This window comes from Pinus tabuliformis, chromosome 7 (genome assembly GCF_031772625.1).
Source record: "Pinus tabuliformis cultivar Carrire ecotype Pingquan chromosome 7, CPIR1, whole genome shotgun sequence".
Taxonomy (NCBI): Eukaryota; Viridiplantae; Streptophyta; class Pinopsida; order Pinales; family Pinaceae; genus Pinus; species Pinus tabuliformis.
The window spans coordinates 1,553,604,373-1,553,631,139 of NC_142293.1; the positions used below are offsets into that span (position 1 = coordinate 1,553,604,373).

Genomic DNA, 26,767 nt, shown 5'->3' on the forward strand with positions numbered 1-26,767 from the left:
GAGTCTCATCGTCAATGCATGTATCAGGTCTCAGTCAGTCTCTGTTTCGTTTATGTTCAACGTTGTCTAGTCATTTTGAGTTTTATACGAAGTCAAAGATACTGCTGTCAGTCTTCTGGACACTAAGGTCAAGCACAGTTTTGTAAAATGCCAACTTCATGGCAAGACTTTTCAAGGCGGATGCCTTGCTGTAACTTTTTTGTATAAATAATAGAAGTAGTCTTATTGAGAAAAAAAAAAACATAAATATGTTGATAGATATGTTTGTTTTAAAATAAGTTTTCAGAATTTTAATTTAATCATCAATAATTAATGTATGGAAAATTCTAAAAGCTTATTTTAAAACAAACATATCTATCAACATAAATATGTTGATAGATATGTTTGTTTTAAAATAAATTTTCAGAATTTTAATTTAATCATCAATAATTAATGTATGGAAAATAAAGATTTTATCTTAAAAAATTGTTTTTTTCGTAATAATAATAAATAATAAATTAAAATTTCTTTTGAAAACATTTATGTATTTTTTTATTATTTTTAATGAAATAAAAAGAATATATATATATCAAATTCTTTGAATGGTAATATTTTTTAAATTAAAAAAATGATAATTAAGATATATTCCGAGTCAAGATAAATTCACATTAATATATTTTTAAATTATATTAATTTAAATCAATAATATTAATTATATTATATATATGAGTGTGTCTATTTTTTGTCAAAATATATGTGTGTCTCTTTTTAAATAGAGATTCCAAAAATTTAATTTAGCTATTAATCATTATTAGGTGGACAATATGAATTTACCTTCATGGAATAATAGTATATAATTAGTTCATTTTGATTAAAATACTATTATTCCACTTGCTAAAAACATGAGGAGAAACCCTGTGAGGGGTAGCTCGGGGGGAGACAGAAAGCGAAGCAGCGCTGGTCTCACGGTTGGGAGGCAAGACAAAATCAAAGATTAAGTTCGGTTCAACTAGCCAGATGAGTATATTCTGGAATCTTGAACACTTAATCATTGAATCCATTTATTGAATGATAGGATGAATATGTTTTCAATTAACTTTATTAGAAATTGTTTACAGATAACTATATATATATGAAAGGTATCTTATGTGATGCCTGTAGCTAAGATAGGTGAGAACTTTAGCTACTATAAAGTTTAGATTTTTAAAAAGAAAAGAACAGTTGAATGTATATATTTCTTAAAGTTCTCAAAAACTCTGTAAAACAAACACAGAACTCTGTAGAAAGAAAATATTGTGGTAAACTGGCAAATGAGGAAAGGCAGTTAAATGCCACCAAAAACCCAGACAGTTAAATTCAGAGTCTACAAGGACGGGAACGAAAATGTAAATCTATGTTAGTTTCAGAATTAGGAAAAACCCTAAACCCAGTAAATTATAATAGAGGGGTTGAAAACTTTGACATTCCTGGTTAAGGAAATTAGGTTGAGAAACCCCAAGAACTAAATTCACCAGAAAACAGGCAAAGACAGAAATGCCTTTATTATGAAAAAAGACTAAAATTCCAGACTAAGAAACTCAGTGCATGCCCCTGTCGTTATTATATGACCTGGTTACTTGAAATCCTAACCATCATAAAGAACTGGTTAATATATCATTCAACAAAAGATGCTACTCATACAAGAATGTAGTACACGGAAAAAAACCAATATAGAATTTACAAAAAAATGTCATCTAATAGAGTTTCTTAGAGTTAATGGTATCTTGTCCAAGCAACCAATTGTAGAAACCAAATACCATTATCACCATTACTAAGGGAGAGATAACAAGTATAGAGACAAAATCCTCTGAATTACAACATCAAGATTACAGACGAGAGCAACTAAGTTTCATTCGGGGTTTTGTTATACCCCTTAAGCGACAAATGACCCAACACTTAGTAGCCTCTACCAAACAATGCGAATCAATTACAGTCAGAAAGTATAAAACAGAACAGAGGCTTGTAGCCGAAGCCCTCAAACAAAATATAGGCTCTAAGCCTTAAATAACATTACACATATATTACAGTTCTAGAGTCCAATATGTCACTCGAAAGGAAAACTATAAACCCTTCCTGTATAGATCAAAACTCCTGTGCATACCTGCTAAAGAATGGCATGAGGGTTAGAGATTACTGAAGGAGGAGTTGTGCCACCAAACTCTGTAGTACTTGAGCATGCAATACCTTACAAGCACCAACAAATTGGCTCATTATTCACACAAAACTGGAGTGAAGGAAACAAATAACTTATACAGGAATAATAGAAGGAGAGCTCTTACTCGGCTCGATAGTAGTCACCTCCGAACTGTAACTAGAAGAAAGTATAGCCATGATCGAAAAGTTGTGAAATAGAGCAAAATCCTCAGTTACAATGGTAGGATTTCAAGGCAGGACTAAGCACGCCATCGGATGAAGAAAAGCTATCAACAGAATTGCTTAACGGATGGAAATCGTCACCGAGAAACAAAGAATGAGCCAGCAGTCAGCAAATGCAACAAGGGCCAAGTCTCCTCACCCGACTAGAGCTTAGGTGCGTGGGAGGGTTTTTCCACTGTTCGGTCTCAAGGACCAAGCAGTACCATTGAAATAGCACAAGAATCCATGCGAAGAAGAGCCAACTGGAGACCATGGAGAAGGCTCCAGATACAGGGTGTAACGCCCTGCGGCTGGCGAGTCGCTCGGGTGCCCCCACCCGCTAAACGAAGTAGCGAACGCGCGAGTTAGGAAGGCGACCAAGGGCGAGACATAATGTGGATGAGTTGGTTGCCTCACTTATACGCGGGCGAGTTATAGATTTGCACCGTGGGCAGACCGAGAAATGTTGGAAAATGAGCGAGTTGAGGTGGGGCAGTCCCATGCCATGGGCGGGCCAACCTGCACTTCAGGCAAAGTTTTGCAAATAGACGAATGGTTGGAGGATGGAATGGAGTGTCAGCCAGGTGGCACGACCCCCGCTGCCCATCGTATATGTTAGCAGATGGAGACTTAGCAAAAGACAATTCGAACATCGCTTGCTCATCAAGGAGAAGTGCGAAGTGTGGAGAAGAGCCATAGCAAGAGCGCAGGTTATGCGCTCGCTCGCCGGGCAGCTCTACACGAGGTTGGCATGAAGTCTTGGTGATGAGTCGTAGTGTGGGTTGTGGGTCGCACGAAGGTGCCCGCCCGCCATTTAGGGGTAAAAGTAGGTGGAGGGTGCGTGTGGACACCCGCTCACCGGTTAATAACTTGGGTGGAGAGTGCGTGCAGGTTCTCACCCATTGGTTGTGTGTGCGGGTGGAGGGTGCACGAATGCGCCCACCCATCAGGTAACATGAGTTCGGTTGAGGAGTCCGAGTTGAGGGCCATGTGAGGGTGCGCCCACCTAACTCGGGCAAGAAGATTTGTGTATTAAAACAGTGAAGTGAGGGTGCGACCACCGTGCAAGGCATGCACGAGGTGGGCACCTGACACGGGTAAAACGCCGGTGGAGCTTGACTCCTGGTCATTTGTAAATTCTTCAAACTCATAATAAAATATTATTATTGCATATGAATGGTGTTCCTTCTACTGTTTTATGAATGTTTATGATGATGTTATAATGTTAATGGATTCCCCACATTAATGTTGTTAAAGAAAGATGATGAATGTTAGGCGTAGTTCGCAAGGTAACTTAACAATGGAACATGTTGGCTACTTAGGCGATGCTGCACCCTTGCCCATTAACGAAAAAAGAATTGGGGGCATGAATAATGGTATCAGAGGAGGATGCAGAGAACAGACATGTATGCAGGGAAAATTTATGGAGAAATCATGGATTAACAGTCCGAGTGTCATGGAATTGATGGTTCATGGCAAGACCATTCAAGCTCTGGTGGACACGGGGGCCACTCATAACTTCATGATGACACGGTTGGCAAAAGAGGTTGGACTGATGATCTTCCCATCAAATGTGGAAGTCAAGGTGGTGAACTCTAGAGCTAAAGTGGCGGGTTTGGCACACAAAGTGCCTGTGCAGATAAAAGATTGGAAGGGTCAATTGGACTTCAAAGTGATGGAGATGAACAACTTCGATATGATATTGGGGAAAGATTTCTTGAAGGGAAACAAGACAATTGTTGTCCCCTTCTATGATGAGGTGGTGCTGGTTGGACAGTCACAAACTTGGACTTTGCCCACTGATAGGCAAAGACAGGAAGTCAAGGTGCAGCATGTTTTTGCACTAAGTTTGGAGAAGGCTATGAAGGAGTTAGATATGGAGACATATGCGGTGATGTTCAAGGGAGTTGAAGGTGATTGAGTAGGGACGCCTGTTCCAGCCGAGATTTCTAAGGTACTGCCCAAATATGCAAATTTGATGCCTGATGAGCTACCAAAGAAACTTCAACCAAGGTGTGCACTGGACCATAGCATTGGGCTTGAGCCAGGAAAGCAACCCTTGACTAAAGCACCTTATCGATTGTCAGGACCTCAGTTGTAGGAAATGAAACGATAGTTAAAAGAGTTAGCTGATGTAGCTTTCATTAGACATTCAACGTCCCCATATGGAGCTCCAGTGTTGTTCCAGCGGAAAAAGGATTTGAATGAGCTATGGATGTGCTATGATTACCGTGCACTGAACAAGCAGACGGTAAGGAACAGGTGTCCTTTGCCATTGGCTATTGATTGCTTTGACAAGCTTGCGAAAGACCAAGTGTTTTCCAAGCTGGACTTGAGGCATGGGTATTATCAGGTGCGAATAGCTGAAGGAGACGAGAAGAAGACTATAATAATAACAAAGTATGGTAGCTTTGAATTCCTTGTTATGCCATTCAGGTTGTGCAATGCTTCAGCTACGTTTTTCACTTTGATGAATGATGTCCTATGAGCATACTTGGATTCCTTCATAGTAGTATACTTGGACAATATAGTGGTGTATAGCAACAACATGGAGGATCATAAGAAGCACTTGGCGATGGTGTTCGAGACACTGAGGGAAAATCAGTTGTACTTGAAAAAGTCTAAGTGTGTGTTTGCTTAGACTGAGATTCTGTTCCTTGGACATATAGTTGGTCAAGGGTACATACGGATGGAGCCAAGCAAAGTGAAGTCGATCGAGGACTGGGTTGAACCAAAGAATGTCCATGAGATGAGGGTGTTTTTGGGCATGACCAACTACCAACAGAAGTTTGTAGAGGGGTATTCCAAGGTAACATCATCATTGATAGACCTATTGAACAAAGACAAGAGATGGAGTTGACCGAAAAAATGTCAAGTGGCATTTGATGACTTGAAGAGGAGGATGGTTACAACATTGATACTGAAGTTACCTAACTTTGAGAGACCATTTGAGGTACACACAGATGCTTTAGATTTTGCTATAGGAGGGGTTCTTATGCAGGATGGGAATCCGGTGGCGTACGAGAGTCAGAAGTTGCAGGATAGAGAACGGAGGTATTCGGTCCATGAGAAGGAGATGACTACAATCGTTCACTATCTTCATGTGTGGAGGCATTACCTGATTGGGAATTCATTTGTTGTCAAGACAGGAAACGTTGCAGCAAGTTATTTTGCATCACAGCCAAACCTTTCTGCAAAGCAACCTCGTTGGCAAGACTTCTTGGCAGAATTCGACATGACTATTGAGTATAGACCAGGAAGACACAATGTGGTAGCAGATGCCCTTAGCAGGAAGGGGCAACTTGCGGCATTGGACAGAGAGGACCGAGCAGCAAGGAGTAGGAGTCGAGTTTAGATGTCAAAAGAGATGAAGAATAAGCTCAAAGAAAGTGTTGAGACTGATACTCATGCGCAGAATATAGTGAAGTAGATAGAGGAGGGGAAGACACGAAAGTTGTTTCTCCAAGATGGATTCTTGTTGTTTGGAAACCGGCTCTATGTTCCAAAGTCATCTGGGCTCAGGAGGCACCTTTTGAAGGAGTGCCACGACTCACCGTGGGCTAGCCACCTAGGGCAGCATCATTATTTGGCATTGTTAGGGAGAGGATTATTTTGGGAAAAGATGCGGGAGGATGTAGAGGAGTATGTACATACATGCATCATTTGTCAGCAGGACAAATCAGATACTCAGAGGCAAGGAGGTCTGTTGCAGCCATTACCGATTCCTGAGAGACCATGGATGAGTGTCTCGATGGACTTCATCACTCAATTGCCATAGGTTCAGTGGTGTAATGGGATAATGGTCGTGGTTGATCATTTTTCCAAGTATGTTTCTTTCTTCCGACAAAGATGCCTTGTGGAGCCGAGTGGACTACATAGTTGTTATTTAAGAACATAGTGAAGTATTGGGGGATGCCATTAAGCATCGTGTCGGACCGAGATCCATGATTTACAGGTAGATTTTGGACCACATTGTTGAAGTTAGTCGGGACAGAGTTATTGATGAGTTCGAGTTACCATCCACAGACAGATGGATAGATCGAGAGGATCAACGCATTACTAGAGGATTACTTGAGACATTATGTGACAGATAATCAGAAGAGTTGGCCTAAACTCTTGGATATTGCTCACTTCAGCTACAATATTCAAAAGAGTTCTGCGACGAGGTACAATCTATTTGAGTTGGTGAATGGACAAATGCTAGTCACACCACATACCATAGTGACATGAGGTTTTTTGAGGAGTCCTCAAGCGAAGAAGTTCATGAAGGCTTGGGATGAGACCTTGGAGCTGGCATGGTTGCGCTTCCACAAAGCTGCAAGGAGAATGAAGAAATGGGTAGATAGAGGAAGATGGGATGTACACTTCAATGTGGGAGATATAGTGTTTCTTAGGATAACCCAAGATCAGTTTTAGCCACCTAAGGGAACTACTAGCAAACTTACGAGGAAGTATGAGGGACCATTCCAGGTGAAGAAGAGAGAAGGGAAAGTTGCTTACGAGCTGGAACTTCCACACTATATGCACATGAAGCATCCAGTCTTTCACATGAGTCAGTTGAAGAGATGCAGACTTGATACTAATCATCCAGAGAGAGCTGAACCACCGAGAGGACCAGCCAAGATTGTGGACAAGCCGAACCTAGAGTTGGACAAGATTCTGAGTTTCCGAACTACAAGACTTGGTTAACACATGAGATGGGAATTTCTTGTTAGATGGAAGAACACACCATAGGAGGAGAGCTGGGAAACAGAGGACTCACTTTGGAGATGGAAGTAGAAGATTGCGAAGTATGACAAGAAGCTACTGTGGAGAGTTGGATTGTCAGGGACGACAATGCCTTCGGGTGGGGGAGGATGTAACGCCCTGCAGCTGGCAAGTTTCTCGGGTGCACCCACACACCAAATGAAGTAGTGAACACGTGAGTTAGGAAGGCGACCAAGGGTGAGACATACTGTGGACGAGTTGGTTGCCTCACTTATATGCAGGCGAGTTGGAGACTTGCACCGTGGACCGACCGGGAAATGTTGGCAAACAAGTGAGTTGAGGTGGGGCAGTCCCGTGCCATGGCCGGGCCGACCTACACTTCGGGCAAAGTTTTGCAAACAGACGCGTGGTTGGAGGATGGAATGGAGGGTTGGCCGGGTGGCACGATCCCCACTGCCCATCGTATATATTAGCGGATGGAGACCTGGAAAAAGACAATTCAGACATTGCTCGCTCATCAAGCAGAAGTGCGAAGGGTGGAGAAGAGCCGCAACAAGAGTGCAGGTTATGCGCCCGGCAGCTCTACACGAGGTTGGCATGAAGTCTTGTTGACGGGTTGTAGTGCGGGTCGTGCGTCTTGCAAAGGTGCCTGCCTGTCGTTCGAAGGTAAACACTAGTGGAGGGTACGTGTGGATTCCCGCCCATTGGTCGATAACTCGGGTGGAGCGTGCATGTGGGTGCTCGCCCGTCGGTTGTGTGTGCGGGTGGAGGGTGCACGAAGGTGCCCTCCCACCGGGTAACACGAGTTCAGTTGAGGAGTCCGGGTGGAGGGCCATGTGAACACGCGTCCACCTGACTCAGGCAAGAAGACTTGTGTGTTAAAACGGTGAGGTGAGGGTGCGACCACCCTGAAAGGCGTGCACGAGGTGGGCGCCCGACACGGGTAAAACGCCGATGGAGCTTCGCTCCTGGTCATTTGTAAATTCTTCAAACTCATAATAAAAGATTATTATTGCATATGAATGGTGTTCCTTCTGTTGTTTTATGAATGTTTATGATGATGTTATAATGTTAATGGATTCCACACATTAATGTTGTTAAAGAAAGATGATGAATGTTAGGTGTAGTTCGCAAGGTAACTTAACAATGGAACATGTTAGCTACTTAGGCGATGCCGCACCCTTGCCAATTAATGAAAAAAGAATTGGGGGCGTGACACATGGGGTCTGAAAACCTAGGGCAGTTAGCCGTCAAAAAATTAAACAAGTGGTTAAATGACTGTACCAATTGATGTTTGGTATTAATTCAGCTCAGAAATCAAATCATATGACTGGAATTCACTTAGGGTTCATTCAATTAATTTAGTATGACTTAAATAAATATCTGGTAGAATCATAAGGAATTAACTATTGTGGTAAAAGCATTGTTATTTACCTTTGTACTACTAGGAACGAATTTGAATAATGAAATTTCCATTCGATATTAATATTGAATGACTAAAATCAATATTTATCATCTAGTTAAATGAATGTAAAAGAAAATTTTCATATGCCTATGTTACAATTAAATTCTCACCAACTATTTGATAATTATTGATAGTTAAATTAAAATTCTATAAGTCTTATTCCAAAATATACGAATACTAATATAATGAGAATAATTTAAAATAAAACTATATGTTAGCTAATTTTTATGATTTTTTTAACCTTGAAAAATATAAGATGAATTTTTTTAATGTCTATAGATATTTACTATCAATTTAATCTATATAGTTGTTTCTGCATTCAATCTTTTGTAATCCATAATGAAATCACATAAGAGAAATTTTTAGCCAACGTCTTTCAAACCACATCAAGACGAGAATTTATAGTTGTATTAATTTAAAAATATTTTAAATAAATTAGTACAATCTCACACCATATGCATTAAAGTCATAATATAATTTTATAAAGCAAAAATCACAATATGATTTAAATTTATTTTTTCCTAATTAAATTTTTATAAATTTATTTTATTTTAAATATTATTTTGAAAATGGTTTGAATCTATATAGTTGTATTAATTTAAAAATATTTTAAATCATGGAAATGGTCATAGATGAATGACTTACTTAACGTAGTTGAACCCTAAAATAATTTCTAATTTAAAACAATTTCGCACCATATCCATCAAAATTACAACATAATTTTATAAAGCAAAAATGAAAATATGATTTATTTACTTTTTCCATAATTAAAATTTTATAAATTTATTTTAATTTAAATATTAATTTAAAAATAATTTAGAATAAGTTTTTAATTAAAAAAATGATTTTTAAAACTAATCTCTTATACATATCAAATTTACAGTTTAAATAAATTCATTTTAATAATTTTTTAATTAAATAAAATATAAAATAATAATTATATTTTTATTTAAAAATATTTTAAAGATTAAAAATATTTTCATAATTCAATTTATAATATCACTTAATAAACTAAAAATTAAAATATAAGTATATAAATGGTTAGTTTCAATCCTAATTTATTATATTAAAATTTCTATGAAGCTACAAAATTATTTTATTTTAAAATTTATTTTTAAAAATTACAAAATTAATGCCTATTTGATCTAATTGCTAATGAGTGTTAAAGCAAGTAAATATAAATTCACTGATGTAAACCAAGAATAAATTTATAAAATAAAGTATATTAATGTGAAGCAAGTTGTTAAAAAATAGGGATCAAGGCAAGTTTAGGGAAGCCATTGAAATTGAGCTGTCCTCTAATAAAATTAATAGGGATGAGGGTGGAAAATTAGTAACTGTTGGATTCCCGCCCTCTCCTCTTAGTCTTTCTCCTTTCATTTTTTTTCTTCTACAGAAGACTCCCCCTCTTTTTATTCATTGTTTTAAATAATATTATGTAGGTGTGATCAATTTCATTTATTACTATTAACACTATCATTTTATTTATTTATATATATATATATATAGATATATAGATAGATAGATAGATAGATAGATATAGATATATATTAATTACACCCTCATTTTATATTTTTAAATAATTTTCATTGTATTATTGTTTATTTATCCATTTTTTTTAAGAACTCCCTCTCTTGTGATTTTTATATATTTATTATTTTTTTATTTTATAATTTATTTAGTTAGTTATTTATATATTTTCATTGTGGTTTATTTTACTCATTTTTCTAATAGGATAATAAAATAAATAAATACATTAATAAATAAAGATGGAATAAATTAACTAATATATTAAATAATTATTATTTATTAAGTATTTAAGCAATTTAGAGTATATAGCCATTTGGAATACTTCCCTCATGTAGTTGTTTTCCTCTAATCCATTTAGTGTTCCTCTAATCCATTTAGTGTTAATTGATAAATAGAAAAAATTAAAAAACAATATTATATTTCACAAATATTTTAATATAATTTTTTTGCATTGATTATTTATTTATGTAATTAATAAATATATATTCTATTTTTCTTATAACATAAATAATAGCCCCACTAATTTTTTTAACTTATCTATAAATTATTTTATTATAAATTCCCATAAGGTTCTATCATAAAATTAATGTTATTACGTTGCTAGTTATTTCGAAATTTATTATTTATTTGATTTCATGAATATGAATTAATATTTCCCTTCTTTAACTATGTCGTTCTCAGTTGGTCGCGTACTCAGTCACGATTGCTCATGGATTTGTTTAATAACAGTCGAAAGCACATTGCAATGTTCACGGCTTTCATGGGAGAACCTGCTATCATATCTTGTAATTGACATAAAGTAGAATTACAAGATCACATATCGTTAATCTATTTTTCCCCTATTAAATGTTATTCTAAGAGTGTATTTATGATTTTTTAAAAGACTGATGTATTTTTAATTTTTATAATCATTTAAACTAGCAATTGTATTAAATGTTGTAAAGGAAACATCGTAAAGGGATAGCATGTGAAGAAGGCCATAGATAAATACACATGTGATATGTTAGGTGATCTCTCTGTACCCCAATTTGAGTGAAAGGTAAATCTTAATGTTGTTGCAACATGTCTTCTTCAAAACCCATAACCTCCCTTGTTCAATTAATAAGAATTTACAAAAGCCCATTCCACTCTAATTTGTGAGATGGGTTTGTGCTAGTAGCTAGAGATCACTGCAATCCTAAAGATGGTCTTTGTTCTTTGCAGTAATGAGTCTTATGACTTGTCACTTCACGGCTTGAAGATCCATCCTTCCATGCCCAAAGTCCTTCATAACCTTATTATAGTTGGGTAGTTGTATTCATTTTTCAAGAATTAGAATTTCTGTTTTCAGATCTTATTATGATTTTGATTTTGTGTTGGAAAAGCTTCGGGCTTCAATTGTATCTCATTCCCACCTTGGCTTGGGAGGTCGACACCACTCACTTCCAAATTTTTAACGTCACAGTCCATCCCATTTTTTCATACCATTTGTGTCCATGCAACTGTGATTTTGTAGATTAATCCCATGTAGCCTTCAATGCAATTTAGCTAAGTTGAGTCATTGCAGATCCGATGTCTTCACTGTACTCCCAAACACATATCTCGTAGAAGCACTATCTCACATCATTGCAAATTTAGTCCTTCTAGAGCCAATGACTAATTCCATTGATTATAGATTTTTGAAACAATGTTTGCGATAACTTGAATATTAGTCTCATCATACACACCAGGATTTCCTATCTAATCTGTCTTGCCAGTTTGTAATCCCTCAGGAGTCTGGATGAATGCAATCAACTCTTGTTCATGCCAATATGGCCTTGAGTAACTTGTACACTTTTATTTCTATTATAAGTACTCAACTACTTCATGAGAGGCTGCTTCATCAACCGTGCACCATCCGAGAATTTTCAAGATATCAAAAGTTTTCTATTAGTTAAGGGATACTTGATGGACAAGTGCATCAAGTGATTCAACTGATGTAGATGCATAAACATCTTGATGACTTTCCTTACACCTAGATGGGAGATCAATCTTTTAGCATTATAGATCGGTCTCTTGCCATTTTACTCTTAAGAATTGGGGTATGTATTGTTCAAATAGTAAATTGTTATTTTTAATTTGCTATCATTATAACAATATCAAACAACGTTTTTCAAGCCCATTGAAAGCAAGGGACTCTCTCAAATATAAAAATATGTGTGGTTTCGTATAGCTACATTTACAATTTTCAACAAAATCCAAACACGATAACCAATTACAAAAAAAAAAATCATTGGAACAAAATAAAAGAACTCAAAAATTGATACATAAATAAATATGTTACAACTTTTAGTTTCATATTTAAAAAGACAAACGAGAATATTTGCAAGCCCATTGAAAAAAAGGGCACTCTCTCGAATATAGAAATATTTGTGTTTTTGTACACCTAAATTTTCAATTTTCAACAAAATCCAAACAAGACAACTAATTATGAAAATAAATCATTGGAACAAAATAAAATAATTGGAAATCCTACTAAATAACTAAATATGTTACATATTTGTAGTTGCATACTTAAAAGTATAAACGAGCATCTTTGCAAGTTTCTTAAAAACGAGGGAACTATCTCAAATATAAGAATGTTTGTACTTTTGTACACTTAAATTTTCAATTTTCGATTTTCAACAAAAGCCAAACATCATAACTAATTACAAAAAAAATCATTGGAACAAAATAAAAGAACTTAGAACCCTCCAAAATAAATAAATAGGTTACATCTTTGTAGCTACATATTTAAAAGAATAAATGAGCATTTGAAAATGACAAAGGCATTGCCCACACTTCCAAAGATAACAACAATTCAAATTGCCTCTAGGAACAATTTTATTAACTTGTCCAACTTTGGGTCCAAGTTTGGGGCCAATGATCTTCACATTCAATCTTGCTTAAAATGAACCAAATTTTGATATACATCATGGCCTTAAATTATGGTTTAAAACCTTATTTACAAGGAAGATACCTTTTATAGAAGAATTGATTAATGTTACAAAAGCATAGTTGGATCTCGTCATAATTTTTCCTTATCATATTGGCTCCTTTTGTTACGAAAGGTAGCTTCACTCAAATATTTTGAACTTAGTATCCATATTACGTTTTATTATAAATTCCCATAAGCTTCTATCATAAAATTAACGTTATTACTTTGCTAGTTATTTCGAAATTTATTATTTATTTGATTTCATAAATATGAATTAATATTTCCCTTGTTTAACTCTGTCGTTCTTAGTTGGTCGCGTACTCAATCACGATTGCTCATGGATTTGTTTAATAACAGTCGCAAGCACATCGCAATGTTCACGGCTTTCGCGGGAGAACCTGCTATCATATCTTGTAATTGACATAAAGTAGAACTAGCATTTGCACCACATGTTGCAAAGGAAACGCCATAAGGCAATGATATAAAAAACAACAACATAGAAGAAAGAAGTCAAAATTTTATGCAAATGACATAAGAAACAACAGCATAGAAGAAAGAAGTCAAATTTTTATGCAATTTTGTTTCTTTACCGGTGTTTATTTTTTATCATCAACAAATGGCTAGATCATCTATTCATATTACCAAGAACCTTCGCGTTTCAGGGCGTTGCCACAATGCCACAAAGCTCATTCTGATGATCACCGGGAAGCGAATTGTTGTGAGAGATGCAAATTGTTTCCATTGTTTCTCGAATGGACTTTGTTCTTGCACTGATTATTGTAATGCTAATTGCAAATCGTCTCATAAAAAATAGTGTGACTGCAAGCATAAGCAATTACTTGCCTTTTGTGACAAGCATATGTTTGATAGAGAAAAATGGAAAAATGCAAAAGCAGAGGGGACTAGTAAAATATTTGATGTCTAATCTAGGGTGCATACATAGCATCGGTGTAATCTAGGGTGCATACATAGCAAAAACATACCTGGATAGTTAGTGACATTTTCATAAGATAGATTGAATTTCTACCTGATTCATTTCTTCATATCGGCCATAATTTTACAAAAAATGTCGAATAGGGGTTACATTGAGTATAGTATTGCTAGAAATTTGCATAATGCAGTGTTGTTGGGTGGTATGCCAATGGTGACACGTCATGTGATCATATTTCATTGATATAGATGGTATTTCGAGCATAATTATTTAAGGTTATGTGTAGAAGATTTCAAGAGAAGATATACATGGCAGGTTCTAACTTCCCTAACATAATTCACCCAAAAGATACAAAATTTATCTGACAAACTGAATTATCTTGGACAATGTGATTGTTACATGAGAAGGCGTGCATTGGGCTTAAGATTGTAAAATATCTCATAACCTTTTCCAATATACTATAAATCAAGGCCAAGGAACACTAATGTAGGGAATGAAACATGCGTAGAAGCTAGGACATTCATAACATAGTAAGAAGAGCATTCCCTATGGGGTTCTCTAGGTCAAACCCATTTCTAATTAAATGGCCATGCACCTCGTTTCCTTGTTGCGGAGCTTCTAGGCCAGAACACGTACCAAGTACACTGGAAAAGGTAACATGATCCGCCTCTATAGCTGTCCATTGCATCCAGCCATAAAGCCTTAATGCCTCCTGACAATACCCATTTTTAGTATATCCAACAATCATAGTATTCCATGACACCACATCCCGTTCAGGCATTTTGTCAAACACTGTCCATGCATCTGCTACATATCAATATTGACTTGTTCGACTTACTCAGAACTAGTCACTGAAGCTGATCATATAGTGCAAGAACTCCAGCCCTTACTACTCTTAACATAATATTAGCTGTTACTCCTCTGAAGAGGGCATGGATGCCCTCTTGGCGCACAATGTGTTGAAAAGCATGGACGGTGTTGCTATAACTTGTTTCTAGAAAAATAGCTTGACAGAAAATTTCATGTGAGATCCATCATAGTTGCTAGAAGTAACATCACAAGCTCAGAACATGAGCAAGAATGTAGATTTTATATCATATTTCTTACTTGTATAGTGTCTTCAGCATGTCGTGTATAAGACAAAGAAAGAAAGTCAACGTTGTTGCGAACTACCCAAGATGCAATAGCCTTCAAAGTACAAACAACAGAAATAAATCAAATTACAAACCTTGTCATAATCAAATCACATGATGCACAATAAACTTTAGCACAAAAATAGACTAGTGCCCTGCAATTTGTAAGGTTACATTTATTTCATGAGATCAAAGCTTGAACTATCTAATATTTTAAGAGCGAGGGTTACCACAATTAGCAAATGCACAAATTAATTTATTTGACACTTTGATTTCATGTTAGTTACAGACTGCATGCTTTCAGTTTATAAGGTTTATCCTAAGGTCCTTGATGGATGCCAATACTGTCTTCTGACATTGCTTGATGAACATTTGACAAAAGATGAGAACAATGATGTAATTGAAATTCAAAGATTATGAATAAATAAGGAAGACCTTTATATAAGGGAAATTAACTCAATATGTTCATTTTAAAGATATGCTATCACCAATATTAATATTCATTAGGTTAGGTACAAATAGAAAATTAGCATTAGGTTTCTAACATCCAAATGGCCTCACCATTGTTTGAATTAAGCACTCCTAGTGATAAAAAGAGTGAAAATATGTTAAAAATTGGATTCTATAAGCTCCTAGAGGGCATTATGTTGTCAAAGATTGCCCGAGGTGAGAATTAATCAAGTGTCGGATACCCAAAAAATAGCCATTGGATTTAGTAAATTACAAGTAGATCTTGTTCAAGGTGTAAGATCGAATTTACCATAATGAGCATAGACAAACTAACTAGTGGACAGGTAGCCAAACAAACTATGTGCTTCTAAAGGCATTATGTCGTCAAATATTGCAGATGCCCCAAGGTGAAGCGTAGATTTAAATTTCCCAAAAAAAATAACCTGTTACAATTTTATAAAATGTTAAAAGACACAACAGCATGAATACAGGATATGCCAGCTTCCTTTTAAAAGATTTGCACATGAAATGGAGCTTGAAACCAGATCTGCATAATCTTATATAATGTGACCATGATCTTGCAACTGATGCATGAACTCCCTGAACTCCCTTTCCTGGGTAACAAATCTGGCTAAAGCAAACTTCCCAGCACTTTTATAGGCATCTATAACTGCCTTGAACGTGAATTCGTTTGGCTGAAAACCCTTCTGTTTCATTTTGTAAAACATTCTCTTAATATTGTCTACCAACCCTAGCTTCCCATAGCTAATTGTCATACTTGCATAAGTAATTGTATCTGGTTCAAGACCTTTGGCTTGCATGATCATGAACATGTTGTAAGCTTCATTAATCCTCCCAGCACTACCAAGTGCATATATAACAACATTGTAAGAAGACACATCAAAATCCAACCCAGAAGCTCTCAGTTCATCACAAGCTTCCAAAGCTTCAGCATGCATCCCCACTGCAGAAAAGATTGTCAGCTATTCTATTTCATTTCATCGGTTTACTATTCATCACCAATTTTCCTTCTGTTACTTCACAGATTAGCTCACACGCCTGCGGTAATGCCTCTACTTATGCCAATGGAAGTACTTTTTCGAGCGATTTGAATAGGTTAATGGGTGATCTAATGAAGAACGCACCTCAAACAAGGTTCAACACTTCTTTCTATGGCAAAAGTCCTAACAGAATATATGGCCTCCTCCAGTGTCAAGGTAACATATCTAGCCAAGACTGTTCAATCTGTTCACAAGAAGCAAACGATAGTGTTATACAACTTTGTGGAAAAGACGTCGGCGCTCGAGTATGGTTAGAAAGCTGCTTCCTGCGATACGAGAACTTTAGCCTTTTTTCAAAGCTAGACACCAATGGGACTTATCTGGTTATGGTAATTGAAATTAGTACAAGTAATCTATACAATTTCAAGACCACTACTTCAAATCTTCTTTTCAACGTGTCTGATGAGGCCTGCAATTCTGCAAATAAGGGATTCACTCAAGGCTCAGCTACATGTTCTGCCAATGGTACCATTTATAGTTTAGTTCAATGTTGGAGAGATTTATCCAGAAAGGACTGCAGATCTTGCTTTCAACTACCAACGAATAACCTCCACCGATGTCGTTCTCTGAATGGAGGAGCCCAGGCACTATTGGGAAGCTGCAGGGTTCGATATGAAATACACCCTTCTTTTAACACTAGTACTGCTGGGAATAGTGCTAGTCCACTTTCATTCTCTAACTCCTCCCGGCCAAACCCTTCTGCCCATATGACTCAGGTGACTCGGGCGAATGGAGCTTCACACACCACGTCAAGTAATCCCTCATGGCCACATCTAATTTTATGATTTCCTTGCTTTTGGGGATTATAGAAATTGATTGTAACTTCAATGTCTCCTCGTAGGATTAACCTCCGACCATTTTCAAACTCGATAGCCATTCGCTAACGAAGGCCATCAAAACCTGTGGCCTGTGGCCGTTCAACTAGCTCGTTGTTTACCAAATACTCATGCCCCATAGTTAGCTACGACTTGAGCATTGACTATGGGATCAACGGTTAGGATTTATTGTGGTACTTTGACCAGGCTCAAGGACTTCCGCTCTCTCCTACTTCCATTAGTCTTCCTCCTGCTCATTATTCATGGTCTCTAAGTACGTCATATCTTTGGTAGCCTATCGTTGACAATCATCACGCAGTTTACTAGAGGTTATAGAATCCCAATCGTACCGAATATAACATTCCTTACATAGCACTCCTTCATTCGTGAGATGATCAGCTAACATATTTGCTTTTCTTCACACATGAACGAAGCTAACAATTCTTAGGGTTCGCAAGTGGGAATGAATACACTGAAAGGCCTGCGATAGCCTCCAATGTTTCGACATTTTTTTTGGTGAACTTCCATTACACCTTTTATTGGCCACATTAATGACCAATTCAGAGTTAGCTTCAATGATGGCCTTGCGTAAATTTGACTCCATCAGGATTTCCAGGAACTGCTCTAAGGCCATGAGCTCCACCATGTTATTAGTGGAAGTCCCCAAATGATTGTGAAAGATATCCTTTATGCGCCTCTGCTCATCTCTTATGACACCGCCAAATCTAGCCATCCCTGGGTTGCCTTTAGAAGCCCCCTCTATATTGATTTTCAAAAAACCATGAGGAGGAGGCTGCTAGATATCTTTACCAACAGTTTTTTTGTTCACACCCTTGTTAATGCCTTAGGGAACCAGAGAATGGAGACCCAACTATAGTAGTATGCAAGCATCCTGGGGCGATGGAGGGTCCTCAGGAATTTTCCACATAATGGCTCCTACTATATCTTTAAGCTGTCATAAAATTTGGACAATGATGTTCTGGGTCGAGCCTATTTTGTTCATGAAAATCCTGCCATTGCGTTCTTTCTAGACATCCCAGATAATAAAGCTTGGAACCATAGTCCAAGCCTTGTTAATGATTTCATTACCTGAGAAGTCTTTCCTGCAATTCTTCAAAGTGATGGTGATGCTGAGTTTGTCCCTGTCAGTTTGCCTAAAGACTAAGGCTGCCCAATCCCACAAGGTTGAGGTGAAGGGGTAGAGGTTTAGTAAATGTTCCATTGCCTGCACCTGTAAGCCACATAGATGGCATTTGTATGGGCTAACAAATTCCCTTTTCAGAAGATTCTCCCATGTGAGAATTTTCTTTTAGTGAACCAACCACATAAACAACTTGATTTTCATCCATTGCGAGTTCTGCCAAAGGTCATTCCAAACCTGATCAGGGTTTGGATAATCAAAACCTAGGGCCATGCATTTAGCTTCTTTGAGGTTAAAGGTACCTTCAGTGTTTCGACCCCATCTCAGTTGGTCAGACAAGGATGACACCAAAATCTTCCTCTGCTCCAAGTCAAGAGCAAGGGAATCCACCTGGTCCTTCACAGGACTGCCTTCACTATAACCAAGATCCTTCCACATTTTCCATTTACCATTGTCCCTTATGTGATCCCATAAGTCACTTACCATAAGTAAACCTTTGTTGTTAGTGTCATTTTTGAGAGCGGTTAGTTCTTCTCTAAACAAATTTGGTTCCTGCTGCCAGTTATCCTCCCAAAACCGTGCAAGGTTCCCAGCTCGGATCTCCTAGAAACTATGCTGCTGGACAATGGCTCTATTCTCCCAAGAAAGGTTCCAAATGTGGGAGCCCTTGATGAGCCCTGACATTCAGATATGTTCCATCTCCTACTAATTATTTGCATATTTATGTTTCCAAAGTTTGTCCCAAGGGGTTGCCGATAACTTGAGCCACCTCCACCAAAGTTTGGCTCTCGAAACTCAGCTGAGGTTTTCAAGGTCATGAAGCCTCAAACCACCATGGGCCTTAGGTTTTCAGAGCTTGTCCCAAGCTACCAAATCCCACTTATTTTTCTCTTCCCCTTTCCCCCAAAGAAAATATCGTTGAATACTCCTAATTTGTTGTATAACTCCTTTAGGAGTAGAAAGAACTCAAAACATGAAAATGGGTATAACCTGCAGGACAACCTTTGTAAGCACAAGACACCCTACCAAATTCAAAGACTTGCAGGTCCATTCCCTGACTTTGTCCTGAAGTTTATTGGTTACCCACTCCCACACTCCCTTGCTCAGAGGTTTGTCGGTAAGAGGCATTCTAACATACTTGGAAGGTAACTGATCCCTTTGAAACCTGAGAATTCTGATGAGGTTCCTCTGAATAGCAATGTCAATGTTGAAAAAAAACACCTTTGATTTTTCGAGGCTTACCTCTGTACCAGTGGCCAAATCAAATTCGTTTAGGATTTGTTTGAAAGCTCTAGGTTCCTTGACCGTAGGATTTCCCTACAACATTGTGTCATTAACAAATTGTTGATGAGTAGAAACAGCACCATCCGGGGTAAGTTTCAGACCCTGGATTCTTCCTTCAACATTTTCTATTTTTATCTCTCTGCCTAGCCCTTCCATCATGAGAATAAACAGGAAGGGGGAGAGCGGATCCTCTTGTCTGAGACCCCTAGAAGGCATAAAGGTTCTAGAGGGAGAGTCGTTAAGCAGAATGGAGAAGCTAGCCATGGATACAAGGGCGATAACCCATCTTAACCAGTTGTGGTCGAAGCCATAAGCTCTTAGTACTGCCCTGATGTAAGACCAGCTTAGATTATCATAAGCTTTTTCTAGGTCTAGCTGCATGATCATACCAACTTGCTTGTTGCTCTTAAGGGAGTGCACCACGTCGTGAGCTTGTATGATGTTGTTAAGAATTTGTCTTCCTTCCACAAATCCAATTTTCTCCTCTGAGACAAGAGCAGGAAGAAGAGGCTTGAGTCTGTTAGTGATAACTTTGGAAATAATTTTGTACACCACATTACATAAGGCTATGGGTCTGAATCTGTCCGGTGTCATAGATTTTTCTTGCTTTGGAATCAAAGCTATGAAAGAGGCATTAAGAGCTTTCAAAACAATTTTGGATCTTCAAGAGTCTTCCATAACATGAAGGATATCTTGTTTGATTGTTTTTGAGTAAGCTTTGAAGAAGTCCACATTGAAACCATCAGGGCCAGGAGCTTTCCCATTTTTCATCTCATTGATAACTTCACTAACCTCCTCTTTAGACACTGGCCTGTTAAGATTGTGGTTGTCTTCCCTGGTTACAAGCTTAGGAATGAACTTTGTGAATTTGTTAATGAACCGAGTTCTATCGACGAGAGGCTCCTCTGTTATGCTAAGGAAGTGTTGAACTAGGACATATTCCATTTCTTTGTGAGAGATGAGCTCTTTCCCTTGAGAATCTTTAAGTTTTGAAATTCTGTTATGAGATCTATGATCCAAGGTTGATCTATGAAAAAACTTTGTGTTTCTTTCTCCTTCTCTAATCCACTGCACCCTCGATTTCTGTCTCCAGAAAATCTCCTCTTGCATGCACCAATCTTCCCATTCATTCTGAAGAGAGTCAGCTTGAATTTTTCGTTCCTCGGTAAAACCTTCTAAGATGATGATTTGATTAATCTCCTAGAGTTTCTTCTCAACTTCTCTTTTGGATTTAAAAATATTACCAAACTCTTTTTTGTTCCAATCTTTAAGCCTAGATTTGATGTGTTTAAGTCTCTGCTGCAACATGAACATTTTAGTGCCTTGAACGGGCATATCTTCCATCCACCATTTGTCAATATTGTTGGTGAAGTCAGGGTGAGAGAGCCAGACATTTTCAAACCTAAAAGGTCTGTTCCTCGGTGTACCCATAAAAGTAGCTTCAAGCTGGATAGGCCAGTGGTCCGAGCCTCCGAAGGGAAGGATTAAAGCTGACATATCAAGGCCTATGAGAAGGAGGTCCTTTGAGATTATGAATCTATCTAATTTAGAGGTGACTCGAGAAGCCCCTCCCCTCTTATTATTCCAAGTAAAAGTGCCATTTACTATTTTGGTGTCCACTAGCCCCATGTTATTCATGAAGTTTTGGAAGGTAATGGAGTCTGCGCCTAGTGTTCTGGTACCACCTTTTTTCTCTGTAAGATATATGATCATATTGAAATCCCTTGCCAGAATCCAGGGCATATCCGGATGTCTCTCTCTAAGCTCCTCAAGGGAGGTGAGAAGCTTAAGTTTGTATTCTAGTTTTTGAGGACCATAGACATTAGTGATCATGTAGATCTCCTTATCACCCAAAGGTTGAATCACCAGTGATAGATAGTTCCTAAAAGCTTCAATATCCAGGATTCCAAGTTTTTGAGGATCCCATAGAGTAAGAATCCCACCTGCCCATTTATCCGCTTTAACCTCTAGATACGCATACTTGATTAACCATTTGTTTTGTATCTCTATGATCTTGTCCATCGAACATTTTGTTTCCTGAATAAAAACCATATCTGATTTTTCTTCTTTTATTCTACTGCTAAGAGTTCTTTGTTTCCTTTTACTTCCTAGACCCCTAATGTTCCAAGTTGTAAGCTTCATTAAGAAAGGTTTGTAAAGGAGTAACTGGTAAGATCCCTCATCTTACCTGAGTTAATCATAAGTTTCCCACATTCGGTCAGTAGCTCATTCTGTTTTTTTCTTCCTCTTTTCCTACCCGGGTTCTTGGAAGAATGCATCGGTGTATCCTCCATCGTTTTCACTCCCCTATTCTCCTGGCTATCATGGTTTCTTTTGACTCCAGAACACTTCATTTGTGATCTCCAGAGGAAGATATGTTGAACCCTATCAAACTCCTCTTTTGGCAGAGAGTCTACCCCTTTGGTGATTCCCTGCTCTAGAAACTTTTCTAGATCTAAATTCTCCCTCTCTAGAATCTCCTGCAGTTCATGGTCTTCCATTCCAGCCTCACTTGGGGTCATCTCATGGTCCCTACTGAGCTCCATAATGCTCGGCATATCATCCTTTTGTTTGCTATTTTCTAGTATATCCTCCATATTAGCATCCCTTTCCTTCTCAGTGGGAATATTCTCTGATTCCTGGTTTGTCCCGTTGTTTTCAACTTCTTCTTCTAAGATCTTGAAACTATTGTGGCTCAGTTGTCCATCTTCATTAATTTTCTTTTGGTATCGCTTGCCTCCTTTCCCTTTACCCCCAACCTTAGTAAAACCTTTGAGATCCTTGCCTGTAGTGGCTTTCGTATTGCTCTCCAGCTTGTTCAATGGGCAATCCTTGTATAGGTGCTCGTGTTCATGGCACTTACGACACCTAAATGGGATATGTTCATAGTCCACTGCCTGCATCCATACCTCGTCATACATTTCTAAAATTATTGCATCCGGAAGTCCCCTAGATAAGTCCATTTCCACACATATCCGGGCGAAGGAAGTGTATTTACCTCTTAGAGTAGCATCTGAGATCTTTATAAAATGCCCTAGCTTGTGGTTTTGGAGAATTTAGCATCTATGGATAAACACTAATTCACTAGACAAGTAGCTATGCCTAGAACAATAGTTTAAAGTGTTTTAGACTTTCCCTATAAGCAATAGATAAGAAGAGAGGATAGAAGGCCTACCTGTAGTTTCGCTTTCCTCTCAACTCCCTTGTATCAATTCCGTCGCTCCTTCCCATACTTAAACCGCTTGAAAAGTAACCTGTCAACACAACAGAAGATGAAAACCGATCAAAGCATACAATCCATTGAATATAAATGAAAGGAATCAGACGCAATTCATACATATAAGCATTATGAAAGAACAAAAATATGGAAAAAGGTTCAAACACTTTATTAGATAGAAGAAGGAACTACAACAATTAGTGTCTGATTCAGTCATTCCTCCAACTTGGATCCCATCCACATCACATCAAAAGCAGGACAAGCTTATGGAATCACATCATTTTCTCCAAGTCAAGTCTCATAACAACATTATCTCCTTATAATTCAACATAGACCAGGCCCTGATCACTTAGATGAGTGGTCAATTTATAGGAAGATGAAGGAGGTTTTATCATTAATGGCTACATTGAATGGCCTTCCATACTTAAAATTAGTTCCATGGAGGAAGGGATGAGAGGATAGGATGATCCTTAACTCATTCCTCATCCATTTTCGAGCTCATAGGAGCTGATAAGGCAGGGAAACTTCTAGATGAATCCACAAGATAAGAACATTCCCAAACCCTATGTGAATTTCACTCATTCTCGCCCAGCGCAGGTGAAAGGAAGCCTAAGTGATTTGCTGAGCACCCTGGCAGTGGACTTAGCTACTCTGCAGCGCACCTTCATAAGGGCTTACCTGCATTGATCCCTCTAGAGGCAATTTCTGGATGTCTTCAAGTCATGAAACTGTCTGGGAAGTAGGCGTTCAAAGGGTTGACTTGTTTAAGGCATGAAACAACTGATTTTAGGATTTGATGAATCCTAAATCACTGATATGAACGTTGGGATTTGATGTGCCCAAATGGATCTGTAACACTTGTTGCTGATAGCCTTTAGAGACTCCGGCAGCCAATAATCTAAAGGAAGGGAGTAGAGTTTTATCCATACTGGAATCGAGGTGAAAGTTTCTCATTCTAGGATAAAATTCATTACCCATGGTCTCATATAAAGGCCTGCAGAAGCGTAAAAATAGGGTCCTCCCTCGAACACTCTGTCTTTATCCTCTAAGCCTATGAACACCACCGTGAAGAAGCCCTTGGACCCAAGGTGAAGGTTAATGTTCCCCTTTGTTTTCCAGTGGTTCCTTATCCATTCTTGCAAAGCCTTCTCCATCAGCCAAATCCCCATAAATTTACAGATAACAACATATTCCGCCATGTGTTCTCTGTGCGCCCACATCATTGGGTCACTTAAAACGACTCGAGGAATAGTGGTCCACTTGGGTTTACAGATCCCAAATGTACTCATAGGAACAACTTTCTGACTGCTAACCTCTGTCCTCTTCTCCTTACTAGCTTCCTCATGATTTTCTTCCTCTCCTTGAGGTCTGATGGTTTCTGTCTTTTCTGTATTCGTAGCCTCTGTTACCACCTCCGTTGGTTTCTTGAAGTCAAAATTTTATGCAAATGACATAAGAAACAACAGCATAGAAGAAAGAAGTCAATTTTTTATGCAATTTTGTTTCTTTACCAGTGTTTATTTTTTATCATCAACAAATGGCTAGATCATCTATTCATATTACCAAGAACCTTCGCATTTCAGGGCGTTGCCACAAAGCTCATTCTGATGATCACCGGGAAGCGAATTGTTGTGAGAGATGCAAATTGTTTCCATTGTTTCTCGAATGGACTTTGTTCTTGCACTAATTATTGTAATGCTAATTGCAAATCGTCTCATAAAAAATAGTGACTGCAAGCATAAGCAATTACTTGCCTTTTGTGACAAGCATATGTTTGATAGAGAAAAATGGAAAAATGTAAAAGCAGAGGGGATTAGTAAAATATTTGATGTCTAATCTAGGGTTCATACATAGCATCGGTGTAATCTAGGGTGCATACATAGCAAAAATATACCTGGATAGTTAGTGACATTTTCATAAGACAGATTGAATTTCTACCTGATTCATTTCTTCATATCGGCCATAATTTTACAAAAAATGTCGAATAGGGGTTACATTGAGTATAGTATTGCTAGAAATTTGCATAATGTAGTGTTGTTGGGTGGTATGCCAATGGTGACACAGCATGTGATCATATTTCATTGATATAGATGGTATTTCGAGCATAATTATTTAAGGTTATGTGTAGAAGATTTCAAGAGAAGATATGCATGGCAGGTTCTAACTGCCCTAACATAATTCACCCAAAAGATACAAAATTTATCTGACAAACTGAATTATCTTGGACAATGTGATTGTTACATGAGAAGGCGTGCATTGGGCTTAAGATTGTAAAATATCTCATAACCTTTTCCAATATACTATAAATCAAGGCCAAGGAACACTAATGTAGGGAATGAAACATGCGTAGAAGCTAGGACATTCATAACATAGTAAGAAGAGCATTCCCTATGGGGTTCTCTAGGTCAAACCCATTTCTAATTAAATGGCCATGCACCTCGTTTCCTTGCTGCGGAGCTTCTAGGCCAGCACACGCACCAAGTACACTGGAAGAGGTAACATGATCCGCCTCTATAGCTGTCCATTGCATCCAGCCATAAAACCTTAATGCCTCCTGACAATACCCATTTTTAGTATATCCAACAATCATAGTATTCCATGACACCACATCCCGTTCAGTCATTTTGTCAAACACTGTCCATGCATCTGCTACATATGAATATTGACTTGTTCGACTTACTCAAAACTAGTCACTGAAGCTGATCATATAGTGCAAGAACTCCAGCCCTTACTACTCTTAACATAATATTAGATGTTACTCCTCTGAAGAGGGCATGGATGCCCTCTTGGCGCACAATCTGTTGAAAAGCATGGACGGTGTTGCTATAACTTGTTTCTAGAAAAACAGCTTGACAGAAAATTTTATGTGAGATCCATCATAGTTGCTAGAAGTAACATCACAAGCTCAGAACATGAGCAAGAATGTAGATTTTATGTCATATTTCTTACTTGTATAATGTCTTCGGCATGTCGTGTATAAGACAAAGAAAGAAAGTCAATGTTGTTGCGAACTCCCCAAGATGCAATAGCCTTCAAAGTACAAACAACAGAAATAAATCAAATTACAAACCTTGTCATAATCAAATCACATGATGCACAATAAACTTTAGCACAAAAATAGACTAGTGCCCTGCAATTTGTAAGGTTACATTTATTTCATGAGATCAAAGCTTGAACTATCTAATATTTGAAGAGCGAGGGTTACCACAATTAGAAAATGCACAAATTAATTTATTTGACACTTAGATTTCATGAGGGTTACAGACTGCATGCTTTCAGTTTATAAGGTTTATCCTAAGGTCCTTGATGGATGCAAATACTGTCTTCTGACGTTGCTTGATGAACATTTGACAAAGGATGAGAACAATGATGTAATTGAAATTCAAAGATTATGAATAAATAAGGAAGACCTTTATATAAGGGAAATTAACTCAATATGTTCATTTTAAAGATATGCTATCACCAATATTAATATTCATTAGGTTAGGGACAAATAGAAAATTAGCATTAGGTTTCTAACATCCAAATGGTCTCACCATTGTTTGAATTAAGCACTCCTAGTGATAAAAAGAGTGAAAATATGTTAAAAATTGGATTCTATAAGCTTCTAGAGGGCATTATGTTGTCAAAGATTGCCCGAGGTGAGAATTAATCAAGTGTCGGATACCCAAAAAATAGCCATTGGATTTAGTAAATTACAAGTAAATCATGTTCAAGGTGTAAGA

General features: G+C 37.6%; 1 protein-coding gene across 1 annotated transcript in view; it reads left to right on the plus strand.

The window, feature by feature from the left end:
• Positions 1-7,556: 7,556 nt before the first annotated feature.
• Positions 7,557-26,767, plus strand: part of LOC149253863 (G-type lectin S-receptor-like serine/threonine-protein kinase At1g61480) — a 34,824-nt gene continuing 15,613 nt past the window's right edge. Inside the window, exon 1 of the mRNA XM_089454608.1 lies at positions 7,557-7,746. Coding sequence (XP_089310734.1) covers positions 7,557-7,746 — 190 coding nt within the window. The remainder of the gene's footprint in view (positions 7,747-26,767) is intronic.